General features: G+C 40.2%; 1 protein-coding gene across 2 annotated transcripts; it reads right to left on the reverse strand.

The window, feature by feature from the left end:
* Positions 1 to 544: 544 nt before the first annotated feature.
* GPR68 (G protein-coupled receptor 68) lies at positions 545 to 19,014 on the reverse strand. 2 transcript variants are annotated; one of them, XM_015630062.3, is made up of 2 exons: positions 18,640 to 19,014; positions 545 to 4,424 (listed from the first exon to the last, which is right to left on the reverse strand). In XM_015630062.3, exon 2 carries the CDS (start codon positions 4,288 to 4,290, stop codon positions 3,214 to 3,216), a length of 1,077 nt encoding a protein of 358 aa, XP_015485548.1. In that variant the 5' UTR covers positions 4,291 to 4,424; positions 18,640 to 19,014; the 3' UTR covers positions 545 to 3,213. The 2 variants fall into 2 exon arrangements, with proteins under 2 accessions (XP_015485548.1, XP_033370888.1); XM_033514997.1 differs by lacking the exon at positions 18,640 to 19,014 and adding an exon at positions 6,232 to 8,522.
* Between the last annotated feature and the right edge of the window lie 1,652 nt (positions 19,015 to 20,666).

Here is a 20,666-nt window from a genome sequence, read left to right on the forward strand (position 1 = left end):
TTGCCTTCAGCTGGATTTCCAGCAGTTAGCAACACTTTATATTTCTTCTCCTTCCTGGCAGGTGACTTTTATTTCCCTTCTTCAATGCAAGACAAACAACTTTTTCAGAAGGAGAAAAATAATTTCATACCACAGACACCAGCATATTTTGAACATTAACCTCCTGAAGTCCCTGAGAATACAGAGCCTTTAAAGACATACAACAGCTGAACACATGACAGAAAGAAATCTTAATGCCAGACTTTTGCTATACATTCAGGTTCACAAAAAACCCCAGTGTTTATTTTCTAGGTCAGTCATTTTTTTAAAAATCTGTTTTATCTAAAACCTTCTGAAAGGATGATCTAGAAAAGTATTTTGGAAGTTTTACAATTGGAAAATATCTCTTTCAGAAGTCTTCAAACTCTTCAAACGATAAGTAAACGATAAGTATTAAGTAATATATTTCATATGAATGCTTGAACTTTTTGCCAAAGCCAGTAACCCTGCAGCACAGCATATGTTCACTGCTGCACAGAACTCACAGAATGAAATTGGCATCAACTTAAAAGAAGCAGCTGATTTTATTGTCTGTGCTACTGACATATTACACTAACAGGTGCAATGTATATTTCCTAGCACTAATTTTTGTCCAAAAAATTTTCATTTAGTAAGCTTTTGCTCTTTTTTCTTCCAAAACAAAGTTTTAACAGACAGATTTCATAAAGAAATACAAGATTTAATGATTTATTTCTCTTTTTCTCTAGTGCATGCTCTTAAAATATCTTCTAGTGTGCATTCCCAAGCACGGCATTTACTTCAATAGCACATGTAGCAGGCCCCTACAACCTTTGCAGGACTCTTGAGTGAATGTGTTTTGACTGAGATGGAAGAAAAAGCTCTGAGTGGGAGTTACCTTCCTGCTATATTGGTTACAGTTCTGCAGCCTAAGCCAAACAGTTACACTACAGAAAGAATTGGTAAAATGTTGGCCTCAAGGAAAAAAAACGGGAAAAAAATAAAAAAATCCCTCCTTTCTGTTGCGGGTTAGCAGGTTAAGTGCTGAGAACTGTAGCAGAAAGCTGAGCTGTGTTACACAAGTTTCCATCTGATTTTAAACTGCAGCAGCTGACCAAAGCTGACCACATCAAAGACCCAACTCAAATGAGCCTTAATCCCTCAGATGACAATTCCATGTAGTACAGCATGCTCTGCATTCCAGTTGTCTAGTTTAAACAGCACGGGGAACTGTAAAGAAGCAACGCAAAAACACGACAACAAATATTTATCCTAGAACAAACCACATGGGTCTTGCAGCTTGACAGGTCGTGGGGGTCCGAGGAGTCGATGCTTAACAATGTACAAGCTCGGCCCTACAGGAATCAGGAGGGAGTCCCTGCCTTATGAGCCCCTTGGAATACACAGCAGATGAGATGAAAGATTAGGAGAAAATAAAGCTAAACTGTGCTAATAGTCAGGAGAAAAAAATGCAGCTGTAAAGTAATTAATCCAGCTGAGTGGTCAAAGTATAAAGAATGTAAAATAATTAAACAAACCAAATGTTAACATAAGCAAACTTAATCCCCTCTTGGGACTGGGGACATGAATCCTTTTTGCAAGAGGAAGGAGGAGAGGATCTGTAGTCTCACAAATAGAAACTGTGGACCAAAGCTAAAAGATAGTTATTTCAAGGATCGTGTGAAAAAATATTTTTTAAAAAATTATAAAACCATTCTTTATTAAACACATCCACTAATTATATCTAATATTGCATTCTCCAGGTGGTTTCCAGAAAACTGTTAGAATATATTCCTTTTGGAATCTGATGGCAAGCAATATGTTACTATGACATATTCAGGAGTAGACCATGTGTTTAGACAATCTTTTGACTCAAAAGCAAACCAAAGAAACAAAACTGATTATACTGCTGGAAGTTATCAGCTCCAGATTGCAGAGACAGAGGTGTTTCGAGGAAGGTCTGAAATGAGAGAATTTAAAGGACAAGGCGATATTCATAGTGTAGCAGCTACAGGTACAAGAAGGTGTGATGAGCAGATCACAAAGAAGAATCATGCAGGATTCACTAGCACAACAAAAACCCAAAAAAACCTAGAGAGGAGGTGGTGGTAGGAACAATACTGTGGAGCACAACTCCCACGTCTTTAAAAGCCATTATTCTCCACTTACTCCTATATTTTGTTTCTGTCTAAACCAGGACACAGATCATTCATACATCATATCTGATACCGTATTTACTGAACAATGACCAAACCCTAAACTCTATTATCTGTGGGCAAAAACAGAGCTTAAACAGGATTCATTCAACAGTTTCCCTGACAAATGCATTGTTATTTAATTGCCTGCATGGCCTGTGCTACACAAGATACACAAACTGCAAAGGACACAATCAAAACCTTAGGAAGGTGGAATAGAATTTAGACGTAATAAATATTCCTGAACACAGTGACTCAGAGAAGCACATGGGATCAAAGTTTCTCAGGTAATAGCGACCTCTTGTTCTCTTCCAAGTCAACAAACCAAGTTACTGACACCCCTTGGAGCCCAGAGTCTCATACTTCCAGAATTCTTTTGGAGTCTTACCATGAGGTTTAACAGTCTGAGATTCAACAGTCAAATAACAAATAAAGGTGCTGAGCCCTTTGAGCTTGTTCTGCCATAATGGCTCGCACTATGGACTAATTGTTTTAGGAATCTGGTTCTGGCATGGTCTCTGCAGGCTTTGAAACTTGCAGAAGAAGTTGTTATTTTGGAGAGTTACAGAGATGTTGCAGAAGTGTTTTGTTGGGCTTTTTCTTTTTAAAAGTATATATGGGGACATTTAATTTTTTCTGTCTCATACCTTTTCAACAGATGATAACAGTTTGTAGAGAATTCCTTGCTCCAGATGCTACAGGGGCAAACAGAAGGCAGCTAAATATGAGTTCACCAGAACTACACACCACGAGTACTGGCTTATTCCAGTCAATGCAGTCGTCAAGACAAATAGGTTTTAAGTGAAAGCACAGCAACAGATGTGTGATTATAACTGAACTGATCTATCACATACTTTTCTCATTATTGCCAGGGTCCAAGCACCTCCAGAAACAGCTTCACTCTGCAGCATTGCTCATAAGCTTTTGGGAGGTCACACTGTTGTAATACATGAATAATTCAGACAGATACATAAATATGACCATAGCTGCAGATGTAGGATTAAGGTCGTTTTGATTAATGCTATAGGCTGTCTACACTAGTTGTGAAGCAGCCCTTCATTCCAGCACCATCAAGAGGTATTTGTAATAACCCTGGCTGTTGCTCATGCTGTGTTCTGTTGGGAGGTTCAGTAGTGTTCAGTGGATAGGATTCCTTCGTCTCAGTACTCTGATGGCCTAAACACGTTAGACAAGAGTCTCTCATCTTGACAAAGTTCTGGTAAGTGCTTTCACTGGAAAAACAGTACAATACTGGGTCAGCAACACAGTTAAAAGTAGTTAACAGGAGAGAAATATGGTAAACATTAAATATTCTCTCAGCAAATGAGCAGTTGTTCTCCAACAAGCTACGAACCACGAGTAGGATGTGGTATGGTCCAAAGCAGACTAAAAATATGCAAACAGTGCTTGAAACCAGTCTTTTAATTTGGATTTTCTTCTTCTTTTGGGTGCCGGGACTCTTGTGGACAACTCGTAAAATCCCACAGTAGGAAAAGGCCAGCAGAAAGAAGGGGAAAAGGAAGCCAGCAGAGAAGCGGTAGTAATTGACATTGTGCTCCCATTTCTTGATGGGGTAATGCTCAAAGCACACCAAGTGGCTCTCAGCATCCATACTGATCTCCCCGTGTGTGAAGACAAAGCAGCATGTCATAATTTCTTTGGCCCAGATAATGATGCTCACAATGGCAGCAGCCTTCATGGTCCGAAAGCGCTGAAACCGAAAGGGGTGCACTACAGCCAGGTAGCGATCGATGGAGATGCAGCACAGGAAGCCCACGCTGATGTAGATATTCTCATACAGGATGATGCCACAAACTTTGCACAGCAGCTCATCATAGGTCCAGTTGTCATGCTGTAAAGCATACTGAAGCCAAAAAGGCAAAGAAAATATGTACAGCAGGTCCGCTATAGTCAAATTGCAAAGGTAGATACCTAATTCATTTTTAGCTTTGATCTGTAAATACCCATAGTACAGTGACAGGCAGTTAGCTGGCAAGCCTAATATAAACACAAATATGTACACCACAGGGGATAATGTCTCGTGGATATCATGATTAATATTGCACTTCTCAGTCACATTCTCTGTGAAATTTGCCATCTTCTACTTCTCGCTGTGTATCACTCATCAGGGTCCTGAATGTAAGACTTAATTACATTCAGTTTTCATGTAGAGTTTAGTTCTTCCTCAAATCTTTAGGCTGAAGTGATGACTTGCTGCAGGATGTTAATAACCTGAAGTTAAAACACAAGGAAATCTTTAGAAGGGATACAATTGTTAAATATATAGTACACTTTTCAGAAAGCTGCCTTTTCCTAGCCCTGAGTCTTTGATGAATCCTGTCTGGTAAATCGAGATTCACGTAACTCCCCATATGTAACAGACAAGTGCCAGAAAATTATGTGATCCAGAATCACAAAGCAAATTACAAATATTTTTTGTTTTAGCTTTGGAGGTATCTAAAATGGAAGAAATATCATCTCTGGTTTACAGATGGGTCAGAAAAGCAGTAATCAGATTTGTCTGTGATGGAAAAGATGTCTCTGGTAAACCAGCATTCCACACAGACTTCCTTAGAGTTTGTAGGGTGAACAAAACTCTTGATTATTAATTTCCATTTCCTAAATTTCTGTTTATATACAAGATACCACGTAATATGCAGTTCAATTCAGCAGGATGATGAAAAAAGGGGGAATTATTAGCATTTTTTCTCACAGTTACTTGTAAAAACAATCCTGAAAGCAAGCTGTCTTCCTCTGTTGGAAGGACATAGTGAAACTGGTACAGTGCATCACCAAGGTGTCAGTTCTACAGGATATGCTATTAAATATTCCTTATTTGCCATCAACTCCCAGACCCACACATTTATGACTTATACATTTGTATCTTTCCTTTTCATCTTCACTGAATATGAATGTAATGGTTTTCACCAAGAATCTGGTATAATCCAAACACATACCCATAGAAGCCATTGCTGTGCTATACTGAACTATACTATAGTTATTTAATACACAAAAAACACTGCTGATGATGGGTTAGCACTCAGTTCTATCAGATCAAGCCTGGATCCAGCTCACAGTGATGAAACCCTCAACTCAACAATGAAATACCCCATTTAGCATGCTCAGCATTGGAGATCAGCGGGGCAAACTGTGCCTAGTGTGAAGGGAATGCATTTTTAACCTGGTGGTGCAGAACAGCAGGACTATTTCTTTCAATGTCTCCTCAGAAAATTCAGGGATGTTGGGTATACCTTTGTAAGGTTAACAATTTGTATACTCTTTTCACAGCTTCAGATGCTACGGATTCAAAAGACAAAGGTAAGATGAAGCCTTGAAGCTTTTCCCTGTTTGCAATGTTAATTTGCATTTTTGTCATTGTCTTTTGTCCCATCTAGGGACATAAAATTTCTTCCTAGGCATCTCTTACAAAAACATAACCACACTACAGTAAAATTACTGCCAGCTTTAGCATTTGAGGGTGTTACTGTCAAATATTTTTTTAATATATGCTTTGTTTTTGATTTTTTATTTAATAGTGATAGGCTTTACTCCTGTAGAAACTGAAAACAAAATCACTTGCTTTAAGCCAGAAAAGAATTGCCTGGCTGAAATAAGTGATCAAACCTTCAAAGAATTTCATTTTTTAGCTTCAACCACCATAGCCCCACAGAATTCACAGCAAACACATAGAAATAAGAATTGGGATGGTGTTTTCATCCCTTTACTCTTTCTTTCCAACAGAGAGAACATCAGCCCTGGTTTTGGTGGAAATATCCTTGTGAGCTCAGAAATTCTCAGTCATGAAACAGCAGGCCAAGATAAGTTCATCTCCCTCAAAACTTTTAACTCCACTGTCCAATGCAACTTGTGTGAAAAACTGCTCAAGTCTAGCCCTCTGTTCTCCTCCATCTCTCAATCTCAAGCAGCTCCTTTGGGGTTTAAGAGTCTCATGCTCTCCACTGTGAGTGTCACAATAGTTACAACTCATATATCAAGCTCAGCAGGAGAAATGCTGCTAAAGGGACCCAGTCACAGGTACCTGTGGTTCAGTTTGAAGTTTGCTCCAGGAGATTGTCATAACCCTCCCCTGGCATAAATATGACAATGTTAGCAGTGCTGACATGTACAGCAGAAATTAAACACTAAAATCATGTACAAATTTTCCCAAACACTGATAGCTAGGGGCCATTAGCTCCCCTGTAAAAACATATGGGTTCTCCAAGGCTTCATAACCACCACATATCTCTTCCACCTGCAGACAAGGGCAGTGCTGAGGCAGGTTTGATAACCTTCTTACCCCAGCACACCTCCAGGCCTGAGTTTGTGTTTCATAGCATTTTTTGTATAATGATTTGGTGACTTTTACATGTAAGGGTTTGTCTGCACAGGATGATTGGCACACTTTAGTTATTCTCTAAAATGCCTGAAATCTGAGAGCTATCATCATTTCAACCAGCACAGTGCCCAGCCAGTGTCCAGCTCCTGTCAATAAGGCCAAATAGTAATTCAAAAGCTGTTGACAGTTTTGAAAATTCATAATTATCTTTATATGTCTAGCACTGAGTTTCATTCAGTGTTACCCAGTGAGTCATTATGGATCACAGTATGAGGAAAAGCAGATGTACTCTACAGCTGCAGTGTTTTTTGAAAATATTTTTTCCTCTAAGAATTCTAAATGTTTTTATCAAATTATGTTTACGTACAGATAATATGATTCTCTTTAATAAGTAATCATTTACGCTTAGTTTAAAAGTCTTTCCAGAATGCAGAATGTGAAGGAGGCAACAAAAGTCTTATTGATACAATATTATGCTATTATAATATACACTTATGATTTCAGCAACATTTCCTGCTCCTGGAGTAAATGCTGGAGTGAGCTCTTCGAAGGGCCAGGAAGAGAAGGCTGGTTGTAACAAATCTCTTTGCTTTGTGCTAGAAAACCCTTCCCAGTTTCAAAGATGGGGATAAAAAGAACGATCCAGATTCTTCTGCAACAGCTGTCTTATACTGCTGCTCTGGTCAGTGGCAACAGTGAGCCATGAAATTCTTCCCCTTGTTTCAGTTTCCTTCCCTCAGTGTGTGGGCTCTGGGCTGCCTTTGTACCCTTTGACCACTCATGCCTGGCTAGGGACAGATTCAGCAGCCAAATGGAAATCCAGAGGCAGTTTAACTTTTCCCCAGCACCAGGTACACTAAATATAGCTCTGCACCAGCCAGGGAGTGAAACTGTAGGATTTTTAAAACAAACCTGGTATCAAGAGACTGCACCAGAAGGTTTAAACAAATGGTTATGGAAGAGCCCACTCTGTTATTAAGAACACGTGGCACAATATTCTACAAGCTGTCTGAAAAAGTGGAAAATGGAGGAAAGGTGATGCAGGGTATAGAACAAAAAAGACAAAGAGCTCCCCCATTACTTTTTGGCCATGTCTGGATAGAGGGAGGAGAAAAATTTAAACTGTTGCTCTATGAAAAACATCTGGGGTGCAGACAATCATAAAGCTGAAAGCAGAAACACACAGACATTTCTTTTAGACAATTTTAATATGGATATAGCAGCCGTGTAACTTTTTTTTTAATCATAGTTTATGTAACACCTTCAGTATCACGAGCCTGCAGTCATTTCCAGGCAAAATTTCTCTCTCCTATATGCTCACATCTTTTAGGTGATACCCAACTAAGCCTAAGTCTTGGCAATAAATTAGAGACTATCTCCATCTACATGAGCTCCAAACAATTCTCTTATTTCTGGATTAAAAATAAAGCCAAGGATCCCAGAGCTTCAGAAAGTCTTACTTTTCATGATTTAAACAACCCAACTTTATTACTCACTGGAGAGTTCAACATCAGTTCTTTTCTTTCCCAAATCCATTGTGCCTCAGTTGTTGACAAACACATGACTTGCCCTGCACTATGAACCATGGGGCAGCTCAGTGTTAAGAGCTGCCTGCTGGCAACGGCACAGGAAGCAGCCAGAGCCACTGGCACCAACAGCCTCTGTACCTTGGACCAAGTAGCAGCATGGAGCACAGGTGGCTCTTCTCAGTTTCAGTGAACACTGCTACAATTTTCATTTTATGAAATCTGTCTGCAACTAGGCCTACATGTTTTTTTGGCAGAGACAAATGGCACTGTACCAAAGGACTTCCTTGTTGGAATTCGCAACCACTGTGCAGCCAGCTTGTCTCATCCACAAAGCACCCACTTCCATTAATAGGGAGTGTAGCATGCTCGTGTGCCTGCATGGTCTCTTGCTATTTAATCTGTCCTTGCACGTGTCATACAGTGCAGACAGGCCTGAGTCACTCGGCTGCCACTGCAGGACCTGAACTGTCCGGAACCAGAAACCCAGGGTGGTTTCAGTTTAGGATTCGATTCAGGTCGTTATCTACACAAACACCAGCCCTTAAATTCACATTCTAAGCTTCCTTCAACACTTGCAGGTTTGTCAGATTGTTTGATCCTGTTTCACAAAGCCTGGAAGCATAAGCTCAGATAAAACACAGGGAAGCGATGAGCAGCAGAAGAGACTAGGGACAGGTCGAACCACATAAAAAGGGCAGGAAAGGGATAATACCCTTAGAGTAAGTTTGAGGGAAAAAAAAAAGTAGAAAGTAGAAATTTGAGTGCACCACCAAGTATGAAGAAATGGCACAATGATATTTGGGTTTAAGCGGAAGACTTATGATGTAAAAGATGGACCTGTTGGAGCAGGACCAGAGGAGGAAGCTCACAGAAACAACAAGATGGGTAGAGCACCTGTCCTATGAGGAAAGGATGAGAAAGTTGGAGCAGTTCAGCCTGGAGAAGAGAAGGCTCTCAGAAGACCTTGTTGCAGCCTTTCAATACCTAAAGGGAATTTACAAGAAACATGGTGTCCTGGTTTAGGGCAAATCTGGGAGAAAACCTCCAATGGGCCTCTCTCCAGGAATCAAACCCACATGACCCCTTCCCCCGCAACCTGTTTGGGAAGAGATTTATCCAAGAGAAGTGGAAAAAGCCTGTTTATTTAACAGGTAAAACACTACACAGCACAAAAATGAACAATACCAATTTACAAAACCTATTTCTTGGCTAGGCAGACAAATGGGGATACAATTTAGCATCACAATCACCCCAGGACACATGAGGACACACTTTTTAATAGGACTTCTAGCAACAGGACAAGGGGCAATTGTTTTAAACTACAAGAGGGTGGAGTCAGACTACATACAAGAATGAATATTTTTATGATGAGGATGATAAAACACTAGCCCAGGTTGCCCAGAGAGGTGATAGATGCCCCATCCCTGAAAACATTCAGGGTCAGGTTTGATGGGGCTCTGAGCAACCTGGTCTAGTTGAAGATGGCCCTGCTCATTGCAGGAGAGTTGGACTAGATGGTCTTTAAAGGCCCCTTCCAAACCAGACCATTCTGATTCTAGAGGGGTATCAGACAGAAAGAGCCATGAAAGGTAATGAGAGATATTTCTATTAATACAAGATAAGGAAAAGAAAGACATATGAAGTACAAACACAAATATATATATTTATTTTTATAATATAGAATTTATATAACACGTGTTTATATGGTATACAGATATTTTTTTATTTATATAAAGATAGTTTAAATATTTCCTGTTATTTTTCATTCCAATCTTTAGAACTAGAATTTTTAACCAGCATCTAACAAAATCATTTTTAACAATAGGATAGGGGCATAGAGGAGAATAGATCAGCAAAGGCTAACAGAAATTTTAAAAATCTACCTGCACTCCAGGAGATTTAATTACTGCAATTTGTAAATTATTGCTGGTACTGTTTAAGAAATTATGACAAATTGGGGTAGAACAGACATAACACTTTATTTTGTGAAAAAGAGGAGTCAAATTGAGATTCTAAACTAAAGCAATTTACATCTATGCACAATTCATTCAGTGTTTGTAAATTGCAAGTGGGTTTTTCTAATGTGAACCTCTGAGCACAATAATTATTACTCTGTATATCTGTTTCAGTTGAAGGGAACTGTAAAACTGTACTGTAAATTACAAATAACTTTACTTTAGTCATTATCAGATGACTCGTCTTATAAACCTATTGTCAAAGAAGGAAGTCGGCAACATTTTTTTCAGAATCCACATAAACAAAAGACTAATTAGTCATCAATGCCCAATTTTTCCTAACAGGGACATGCATTTTTTTACAGTGTTGAGTAAATCGTTCAATTTGTTTCATCTTTTGATATTCTGGGAACTCCATGGTCTGTTTCTATACCTTTCCATTTCAGGTTTTTATGACTTTGGACTTCTTTGTTATGTCTGCAAATATAAAGACAACTTGAGATGAAGAGCAAGGGAGGCAGGTGGGATAATTAGCACAGTTAGTCCTATACCATAGCATCATAGAATGATTTGGGGTGGAAGGAACCTTAAAAATGATCTTGTTCCAACCATGGGCAGGAACACCTTCCACCAGACCAGGATGCTCAAAGCCTCATCCAGCTTGGCCTTGAACACTTTTAGGGATGGGGCATCCACAGCTTATCTGGGCAATCTGTGCCAGTGCCTCAATACCCTTACAGTAAAGAATTTCCTTCTAACATCTAATCTAAATATTTTAGTTTGAAGCCATTCCTCCATGTCCTATAACCACATGTAAAGATTTTTTACCCTTGTAAAAAATCTCTCACCATCTTTCTTTTAGGTTCCCTCAAGGTACTGCAAGGCAGCAATTGGGTCACCCTGGAGACCCCTCTTTTCTGGGCTGGAAATTCCCAATTCTCTCAGCCTTTGCTCACAGGAGAGGTGCCCCATCCCTCTGATCACTGTGGAGACGTCCCCTGGACTCACTCCAGTAGGTCAATGTCCTTCCTGTGCTGAGGACCCCCGAGCTGGATGCAGCACAGCAGGTGGGTCACACCAGAGGGAAGTGGAGGGGCAGAATCCCTTCCCTCCCCTGCTGCCCACGCTGCTTTGGATGCAGCCCAGGACATGTTTGGCTCTCTGGGGTCCAAGCATGTCCAACCTCTTATCCACCAGCACCCTCAGGTCCTCCCCAACTGAGCTCTAATTTATTCATCCCTCAGCCTGTGTTGAAACCAGGGATTGCCCCAACCCAGGTGCAGCACCTTCCACTTGATCTTGTTACCTCATGAGATTCCCATGCACTTCTTGAGCTTGCCCAGGTCCCTCTGGATGGCATCCCATCCTTTAGGTGTGTCCCTCCTCTCTTTGGTGTCATCTACAAATCCACTGAGGCTGCACTCAATTCCTTCATCTGTGTCATTAATGAAAATGGTGAATATCACTGGTCCCAGTACAGATCCCTGAGGGACACCACTTGTCACTGAGGTCCATTTGGACTCTGTGCCATTTACCATGACCCTCTGCATACAGCTTTTCCACCATTTTCTTATTTGCCTAAGAGTCTTCCCACCAAATCCATCTCTTTCCAATTTAGAGAGAAGGATGTTGAGGAGGACCATGTCAAAGGCTCTACAGGAGCTCAGATAAATGACATCTGTGACCCTTTCCTTACCCACTGATGCAGTCACTCCATCACAGAAGGCCATAGGCTGAAGAGGCAGGACTTGCCCTTGGTAAAGCTCTGCTGGCTGTGCCAAATCAACTCCTGTCCTTGATGTGCCTCAGCAGAGTGCCTAGGAGGATCTGTTCCATGATCTTCCCCAGGCACAGAGGTGATGCTAACAGCTGGGTAGGACCCAGGGTCTGTCTTTCTATCATTTTAAAAGATGGGTACAATGTTTCCATTTTTCCTGTCATCTCGGACTTCTAACTGCCACAGCTTCCCAGATATCATGGACAGCAGCTTGGCAAATACATCTGCCTGTTACCTCAGATTACTCATTCCATCTCACACTACTCCTTATTCTTTATCTAAGATTAGGGCCTTTTTACCTCATGTGAGGTTTGAGCAACAGTACAAGAAAATGCTGAAAAAAAATACTTTGGAAAATCCCTATTTATGGTAATAAGAAGTTCATGCAATGTGTAATTTCAGGCAAGAAGTCCAAGTAGTATCAGGGAGCTGAATCACAGCTGAAATTAATCATGCTATAGCTGCCTCAAAGCTTTAAAAAATGACCCTTGTTTGGCCCTCGCTTCCTGCTGTTAAAGATCAACCAAGTAGACAACATGACCCTCCAAGTATTTCATTGCTGCGCTACTGTGACCAGTTCCTACCCACAGGGCACATGTTTGTGTATGACTTGCTGGAGTGCAGAACGGCGGGTGGAGAAACACACATCACACCACTTCCTGCAGACATCTTAAAACTGTTACTCAGAGAAAAATCTCCAAATCTTCCTTTCCCCTGAACTAAAACCTCAACCAAGTCAATGTCCTTCTCCCCCACAATCCTCCTTGACACAAAAGCAAAAAAAGCTATCCTGTCTCTATTGAAGAAGCAGCAGGCAAGTAATAATCATAGACAACAGAACTGCTTATAATTCCAAACTTGTACACTGATTCTCACTGAACATGGCAATACAAGAAATGCCAAGATTACACAGGTCTTGCTTATTAGAAGCAACATAAGCCATGATCAACATACAATATTACTAACTGGAACAACTGTGTTGTAGCCTAGGATTGAGAAACAGGAACTTCACCCTTCTGAGTTAAATTAATTCTGATTCATTTTACTATCTACAGCCTTGGGGAAAATCATCCTTCTGATTCATTTTCCTAAACTCTGTATTATTGCCTCTTTTGATGCTGCAGACCCCTTTGACAACCGCACAGTGATATCAGGCAATGCCAGATATCTTGCATTGAAGTCAGTGACTTCAAGTTTAACTCATTTCTGTATTGCATTTCAATGACTTTTGCCTTTCTCAGATTGCGAATGTTCCTGTAACCCCAGGACTGACACACAGCCCCTGCTTCGCAGAGTGGCTACCCAGAGGGAGCCATGGGAGTCACACACAGATTTCTCTGCTGCCTGAGCATGAGCTATCATCCATTTACATACTGTGGGCAGTAGCACACTGCCAGAACCCTGTCCTGGGCAGTGCACCTCGTCCTGGGCAGTGCACCCTGTCCTGATCAGTGCACACCAAGGCTGAGCTAAGCAATCTCTGTGAGCCTCTACCTTCAGCCAGATGTTCATGGCTCTGGAGCCAAGGAGTCTATTGAGAACAACTTGCTCTCTGTACCCACATGCTCACGCAGAAAGGGTATGGAATGCCACCAACATGCAAGGCAGTCCCTTCTGTCAAGCTTCCCCAGTTTCACTCAAGGGAAAACTTGTTTAAAAAATGACAAGTTAGAGAATGAACCAGGGACCAAATTATCTTTCTGCTTACATCTTTTGTAATGCCACTTTGAACCCAAGGATCAGCACATCACACCCTCTAAACAGAACTATCTCATTAACTAAAAGTCATTTGGAAAGCAACCAAACACGCATCTACACAATTTTTTCTTCTTGTTTACTGATAGTTCAATGGAAAGGACTTATTCCACAATGCTGCTGACAAGCCTGGGACACCCATAGCCAATGTTTGACTAGTAACACTTGACAACTAGCAAAGGCTGTCTGACAGAAAAATTTTGCTTGCTAGGTCTAACTGAAATGTGTTTGAATCTCTGGCTTGTCTAAAAAGATTGAGCAGATCTCCTGTTTAAGGAGAATGTTAGCATTTTCATTATTTCATGCATCAGCAAATAATAATACATTCAATAATGTAATCTCTTTTTAAAATGCCATTTTCTGCATATGTGATTCAGTATATGATTCATTTTGTATTGCATAAGTTTTAAGACATGGTAAAGTGAAAAACTGCTTATAATATTTGAAGAGTTTTCCCTTCCATTCCTCATTTTTTTTTACTTTGATTTTTTATCTGTTTGGATTTATCTTAATCAGAGAGAATAAATTCTCCATGGGATAGGAGTCTGTTCAACTGAAGCACCTAACACTGTGTGCACTGTTGCCATTCAAAAAACTAAAATCTTTTGTGCCTTTGTACTGTGTTTGTTTCCGGCTTACACGGATCACCATTGTGCACCTCAGAAATGTTTCTGTTCTAGATCCAATTCTTTCTAGTCTAGCACACCATCCGCCCTTCCACACACTTCTGTTTAGCTATGCTCATTTCCTTTTAGGTTCAATTGAGTCTTTTTTGGCTCTTGTTCTGTATTTCTTTCTTGGATACAGAATTGGAGGAGTGGTGTATGGGGTGCATTATGCATATGTATTTGTGCACATCTTCAAATAGTCCCCATCTAATTGGTAGAAACTTAGCTCTATTAAACTATTCTTTATTTCTATCTTTAATTAAATGTCATCCTTTTTTTTCAGTTTCCCTTTTGGAGATTAACCAAGTTTCCTGTAAAACTGAGTCAATATTCACATGGAAGACATGTTCTTCCATTGTTATTTCTCAGTGTTCTCACGAGAAGCAGTGTGCCTTGCAGAAGGTTTTCCTCTATGCTGTTCTTGCTCCCTAAATGACTATTGAAAATGTCAGTTCTTTTTTTTCACTTGACAGTACAGGACTCCAACAACCTAGTTCCCAGTGGATTAATCACTTTATTTAAAGTGTTGGCCTCTGTATCTGCAGGTTTGCTTATATTTCCATTTCCTGATTTTCCATTTCTGGATAAAAGAAGTTCAACATGAAAACTGAAAAAAATAGTTGGAGAGGCATGACCTTACAGAAATGCAAAATTCCCCTTCTTTAATGGTATTGAAGAAATTCACAGCAAAAGCAACAACCTTGCTGTAAACCATTCACACTTCCAAACATGCTTCTGACTAGAGAAAAGGGAGAGAATCAAACACTTGCTACAGGGGAGTTCTGATGAGTTCTTGAGATGGAAAAACTGGCACAGAAGATGTGAGATTCCAAATTGAGAGCTGTTCAGAAATCCAGGTCCTACTTTGGGGTGGAGGTGTAAAACTAGCTCTGAAATTTGGACATAAATTCAAATTTCAAATAATAATGTTCTGACATGACAGACTTAGAGATTTTAGTTTAAGCCTCTTATAAGCTTAAAAGACAATTGTTGTTTTAAAAGCTATATCTGAACAGTTCTTAAATATGGAACATAAACCAAATACACCCTCTAATTAGATATGAGTAAACACTAAATCATTATCCATCACAGAGTAAAAACTCTCCTTCCTTGGCAGACGGAAGATTAAATGTTTCTAGATATAAAATGGTAACATTCTAATGGTTACTAAAATATTGAGTTACAAGAAAGCCAACCCAAGAGATCTCTGAAACATTTTTATTCTTCTCTACTGAAATTTTAGTATTTTATTCAGGTGTCATTAAAGCAACTGAACTTTGATAGTTCAATTACATTTGCTTTTGTAATTCATTCGTTATTTATCTCCCTTTCCTCTGTTGGCAACTCAACCTCCCTTCAAAGCTTTGTGTCTTTTACTGCTGGCCCATAGGACACAACTTAACAGAATGAAGCTTGAAACCTTGCTGAAAAAAGCAACGATATTCAGAAACAAAAGTCCAGGTTCATCCTAGCAGCAATAGTTGTCTGTAGCAATTTCTGAGTGGAGAATGTCAGGACAGGTCCCGTGTAGCAACAGTACCAGCAGCAGTGTCCTCTCTGTTACATGGAGGTCAGATCAGTTTTGCATTCCTATTTGATTCTGGCATAGTGAAAGATCTGAGCCTAAGCAATCCCAGATCGAACTCCAAGACAACCCAGCTGGAAAGAAGTTTGTTACCACAGAAACAATTTCTGGCAAGAGGGCTCCGTGGAGAAGAACAGAGTATATACTTTCAGGAGAGCCTGTTTCTTACTCTCCCTCTAACAAGGTTCTTAACCTATTATCTACTCTTTTTCAGACAAATTAGCTACAGCTTCCAGATTAAAAATGCCTAAAAAGCTTTTATTTTCCTACGCTATTAACAGAGTTCAGAATGGTGTTTCTATGGTGAAAAAGTACTACAGTGGATGTACCCCTTAGAGAGCAAACTGCAATGTTTTTCTTAGCTGCTGTTGCTTACTAATACCTTTAGTTAAAATTATTGGTCAGTTTCTTCTAAACATTCAAGCTGTTCTGTGTCTTTTCATAAACAATTGCCACCAGCTGTCAGGGTCAGCAGTACTAAAAATGCTTCAGCTGGCAGATTAATGCATAACAAGCAATAAAAGCCACTCAGAATAAGCTTTATAGGAAAAACAACAAGCATTAGAGAAGATGATCAGCTAATTATAAGGTAATGAGTCTCACAAGGCTGCCACGTCTGGACTTCTCTTTCCACAGTTCTTCCCTTAAAAATAATTACTAAGTTGTGAAAATATTCTTATGAGTGGACATGACTTTCTTTATTTACCACCACACTGACACAATGCAGCCCTCAGAAGTGAAGCCCCAGGGCACTCTCAGGTCAGGACTAGAAAAACTGGAAGGCAAGAAATTTTCTTCTCCATGCACTGTTCACTGCAATGCCAAGAAAACTTGCATTTAGAGCATCAGCTGGTTAATCTGAGTGACACCATCCAGAAGGCTGGTTAGGTGAGGAAAATTTACATTAATGCTCCCATCTTTGAACACCTGGCCCTGTTCAACTCTGCTCAGCCACAGCTGAGCTTCCTGTCTGTCTGACTTCACAAGCAGCCTCAGGCTCACCCTCATCAATGACATCCAGTACAATGACACCTGTGTGTACCTAGCTTTGCAGAGACTCACTTTTCTCCCCTCTCTCCCCTTTCCCCATATCCCACTTCCCTCTTTTCCTGATGCTGTAAGATTGCTTACAGTCCTCAGATCCAGAACAAAGGGGTAAATTTTTTTCCACTAACCACAAAGTGAAATAAATGCCTCTCACTTAAGGTCTCAAGTGACACAAGATTTTTAATGAGGTATTGGAACCACCAAATCTTTCTTCATTTAAAACTGTGCTATTCAAATCACAATGCTGTGATACAGACCTTTTTACCTCTGCAGTCACAGAACAACTTGTCTGATCCATTAAACTCAGCATTTTCTTACAGTATTCTTCCTAGACCCTGTAAAGGCCTCTAAAACTTTGGGGGTGTATTTTCCATGTTATCATCTTAATTGTATCAGCTGTATAGCACCGAGTGTAAAATAAGCTGGAAACAGCACTCTTAGGCCTCTTTATTCATCCAACAGAAAGTCTTTACAAGTGCATATGCAGGAACAGCCTGATATGGGGGAACAACATAGCAGCAGTAAAATGGGGAGGCAGGAAGGATAGGGACAAGGACAGTAGAAAATTTTGTTTCCTCAAAGAAGAAATGAAAGAGTGTGTGTTAAATTCACAGGACTGACTACCTTTTACTGGCTTCTTGATTAAAGAAAACTTGAAAGAAGAAGTGGTTAGACACTATGCTCTTCTGGGACCAGAGTGAATACAGGGTGCTAATGTGGAAAAAGTCACAGTGGGTGCTGACTAACAGACTGCTCAGAAAGTCCCATAATGCTCACAGTGACACTGTCACATCTTATGTGTCACTCCTATGTGCAGCCATTTTTACTTACTTTACTGTTAAGTTTCCTTATATTTTTATTAATAAATATCTGCACTTGTTTTGAACAGAAGAGGACAGGACAAGCTGTTACATTTTTCTGAATTCTCTATTTCTCAGCTTCCCTCCCCATGCAACACACAAAAGAAGAAAGCATCACTCAGTGAATTGTTTTTGTTGTTTCTTTCCAAAGACTGACAAGAACAGGAAAAGTGTTCTCAACAAGGACAAGTTACAATAATGAACAAAAGGTTTTTATTCTATTGAAAAAAAAGATTAATTTCTCACCTAATAGATTTCATTTCTCTAAACAAATCCTCACATTTCAAGTTTGCCAAGCCAGATTCTGAACAGCAGCAAGAAAAGCGGCTTAGTGTTTGGAAAGTATAGTAATGACATACGCTTGAGATACAAAGACAAAACTATATAGGTGTACACAGAGCACCCACACATCAAAGGTATGTGGTATAGCAGTTTCAGGTTAGGTGTTGCTTTAGCTTGTGTTCTCAGGGGAAATAAAGTATTTAAGTCATTTACTAGTCCTTCAAAATATCTGCTATCTATTCAACTCACACAGTACTAGTAAGTTCTCTGAAAATGACTCCAGGAACTTATCTACAGGCAACTGCTCTGATTCCTTGCTGCAAACAACAGTTTCTCAGTTTATCTTAACAATTTCCTTTCATCAGTACAACTTGAACATTCAGCTCTCCTTGTGTCTAATTGGAACTCAAGAAAGTGTTTTTGAGAAAACCTTTATTCAAAGTTCCTGCCAGCAGGAACTTTGCCAAGGAAATTAATTTTGAAGTTGTGAATTTTTTGGACACATTGCTTTGGTTGAGTCCTTGGAGCACCTCGCAGTTTTGCTTTAACAACTCAGCTAGAAAAGTGACTTACCACCTCTCCAGGGGTGAGACCTGCTTGGTGATGGAAAACTAACTTGCTTCCAAGAATGAATAGATAAAAATCAAACTCACCTGTTAGCAGAGTTTATGCAAAGAAGTTTTGCCTTCAATGTGAAGAGTACAAAACTTCCCTTCTCCTCACTCCTTCTCAGACTGCTGGTGAGGCTGTCCTCCTCCCAGCTGTGAGCAAGGCTGTCCGTGAAACGGTGCAGGAAAGGAGGAGGAGATTGTGTTTCAGCTCCTGTGCTCCTTATGGTTCATCTGTGAAGGAGTCAGCCCCGCCCAGCTCTCTCCTTCCTCACCCACTCACTCATAAGTGAGAGAGATGAGAGTGCCAAAAGCAGGCACTGAATATAGAGAATGCAAAGTACACAGAGTGGTGTTCCCAGCCATCCCCACCGGCACACACACTGACCAGCAGAGAACTGCACTGTGATCACAGCAGCCGGTGCAGAGGCCAAATCCAGCTGCTTCCAGCTAATCTAAACACACACAGATGTTGCCTCATGCAGGCGTATTGAAAAGTACACAGAGTGTTAGTGCTGTTATTAGTATCAGTTACAGTCAGTTGTTTCTAGAGCTCATGATCAGACCATTACATCCAAACACAGGCAGAAGGGGATCTCTGCACAAGAAGTATCTTCTCTCACTGTGAAAGAGCAAGGGCTGTGAGGGGGGCAGTGCCTTCCTCTCTCGTCTGCGCAGCCAGACAGACTGGGGCATAAAGAGACTGAAGGGCTTGCCCGAGGTCATTCAGGAAGGGTGTAGCAGATGAAAAAGCTGACCTCCTGCTAACTCACATTACTATCCCTATTCCCACAGGAGTGAAAGCTGAACTGTGGGATATGTATTAAACTGTCTCACTCAAACTGAAACATATTACTTTTAAAAACAAAGATAAATACAAATTACACCATTGAAGATGGAAACAAAAACTGTTACCAGGTCAGGCTCTAAACTGGTGCATAACTCACCTGATGCAGTGCTCTGCCATGCAGCTGTAGGAAAACCAGTGGCACTACATGGTCAGAGCAGCACCCAACCAGCGCTCCCTTCTGCTCATTGCAATGGGCAACAGTGCTCTGAGGACAGATGGACAGTGAGTCTGGAAACAGGAATCTTGTGCATGGAACTCTAAGATGTGTTCTCCATTTCCTACCTGGTGGAAAGCAGAGTGATATAAGCACAGAAAAAAAAATAGAAAAAATAAAACAAACTAAAACAGGGAGAAGACAAAAGAACATTTAAAAAAACCTGGAAATGCTCCAGAAGAACCCATGGCTAACATCAGAAACATTATCAAAAATAACTCCTCATTCCAAACACAGACAAAGGGCTCTTCAGGTACAAGAGGCTACCAAACGGCAGAGCCCTTTCTTTGCCAGGGCCTCTGGCAGGTCAGAGATCTAAAATTATCTGCAGGGTTAAGAAACATCTCTGAATTTCTGAGGAGGCATGCAGCAAAAAAAATTAAAAAAAATAAAAAAAAGGAAATTCTTGGATATGGTCATGAAAGGCTGCAACAAGCAGAGAACTGTCCTTTGCAGGCCCACTGTGCTGCTTGGAGGATGTCAAAGGTCAGGCAGCACACCTGGCTGAACACAGTCTCCTGGAAGAGAGGCCAGAGGCTGAACACCCTCTGCAATATTAAGAAATATGAATGGTTGGTGTCAAATTTATTAGGACTACTGGAAATACTCCCTCTTCTGATTAATTTTTGTTGTTGATGTTTGTTTGTGGTTTAATTTTTTTAAAATTTTGTACTCATTTAATCTTTATTATTTATTTTTAAATACACATATAAGAATACACATATTAAGAAAATCACCAGATTGGACCTTCCAGGAAGTGACATAAAACATTTGTTTCAATACCTCTTAATCCAAAATTATGTATCCTTGGATACTGTGAGGATTTTTTTGAAGAATTTATAAAAGATGGTATTAAGAAAATGAAATGCAGTAACTTCCTTACAAGTATGTGCAGTATTCTTCAGTAAAAAACAACAGGGCATTATACTGGGCACCTTGCCTTCCTAGAGAGACTGTCTAGGGCAGAGACCATGTGGTACCCAGTTCTCACTGGTGGCTGCAGGGAAA

This window comes from Parus major, chromosome 5, assembly GCF_001522545.3.
Source record: "Parus major isolate Abel chromosome 5, Parus_major1.1, whole genome shotgun sequence".
Lineage (NCBI taxonomy): Eukaryota > Metazoa > Chordata > Aves > Passeriformes > Paridae > Parus > Parus major.

Bases quoted from the DNA above. Each gene is read 5' to 3' on its own strand.
- GPR68 (XM_015630062.3), bottom strand. From the start codon at position 4,290: ATGGCAAATTTCACAGAGAATGTGACTGAGAAGTGCAATATTAATCAT.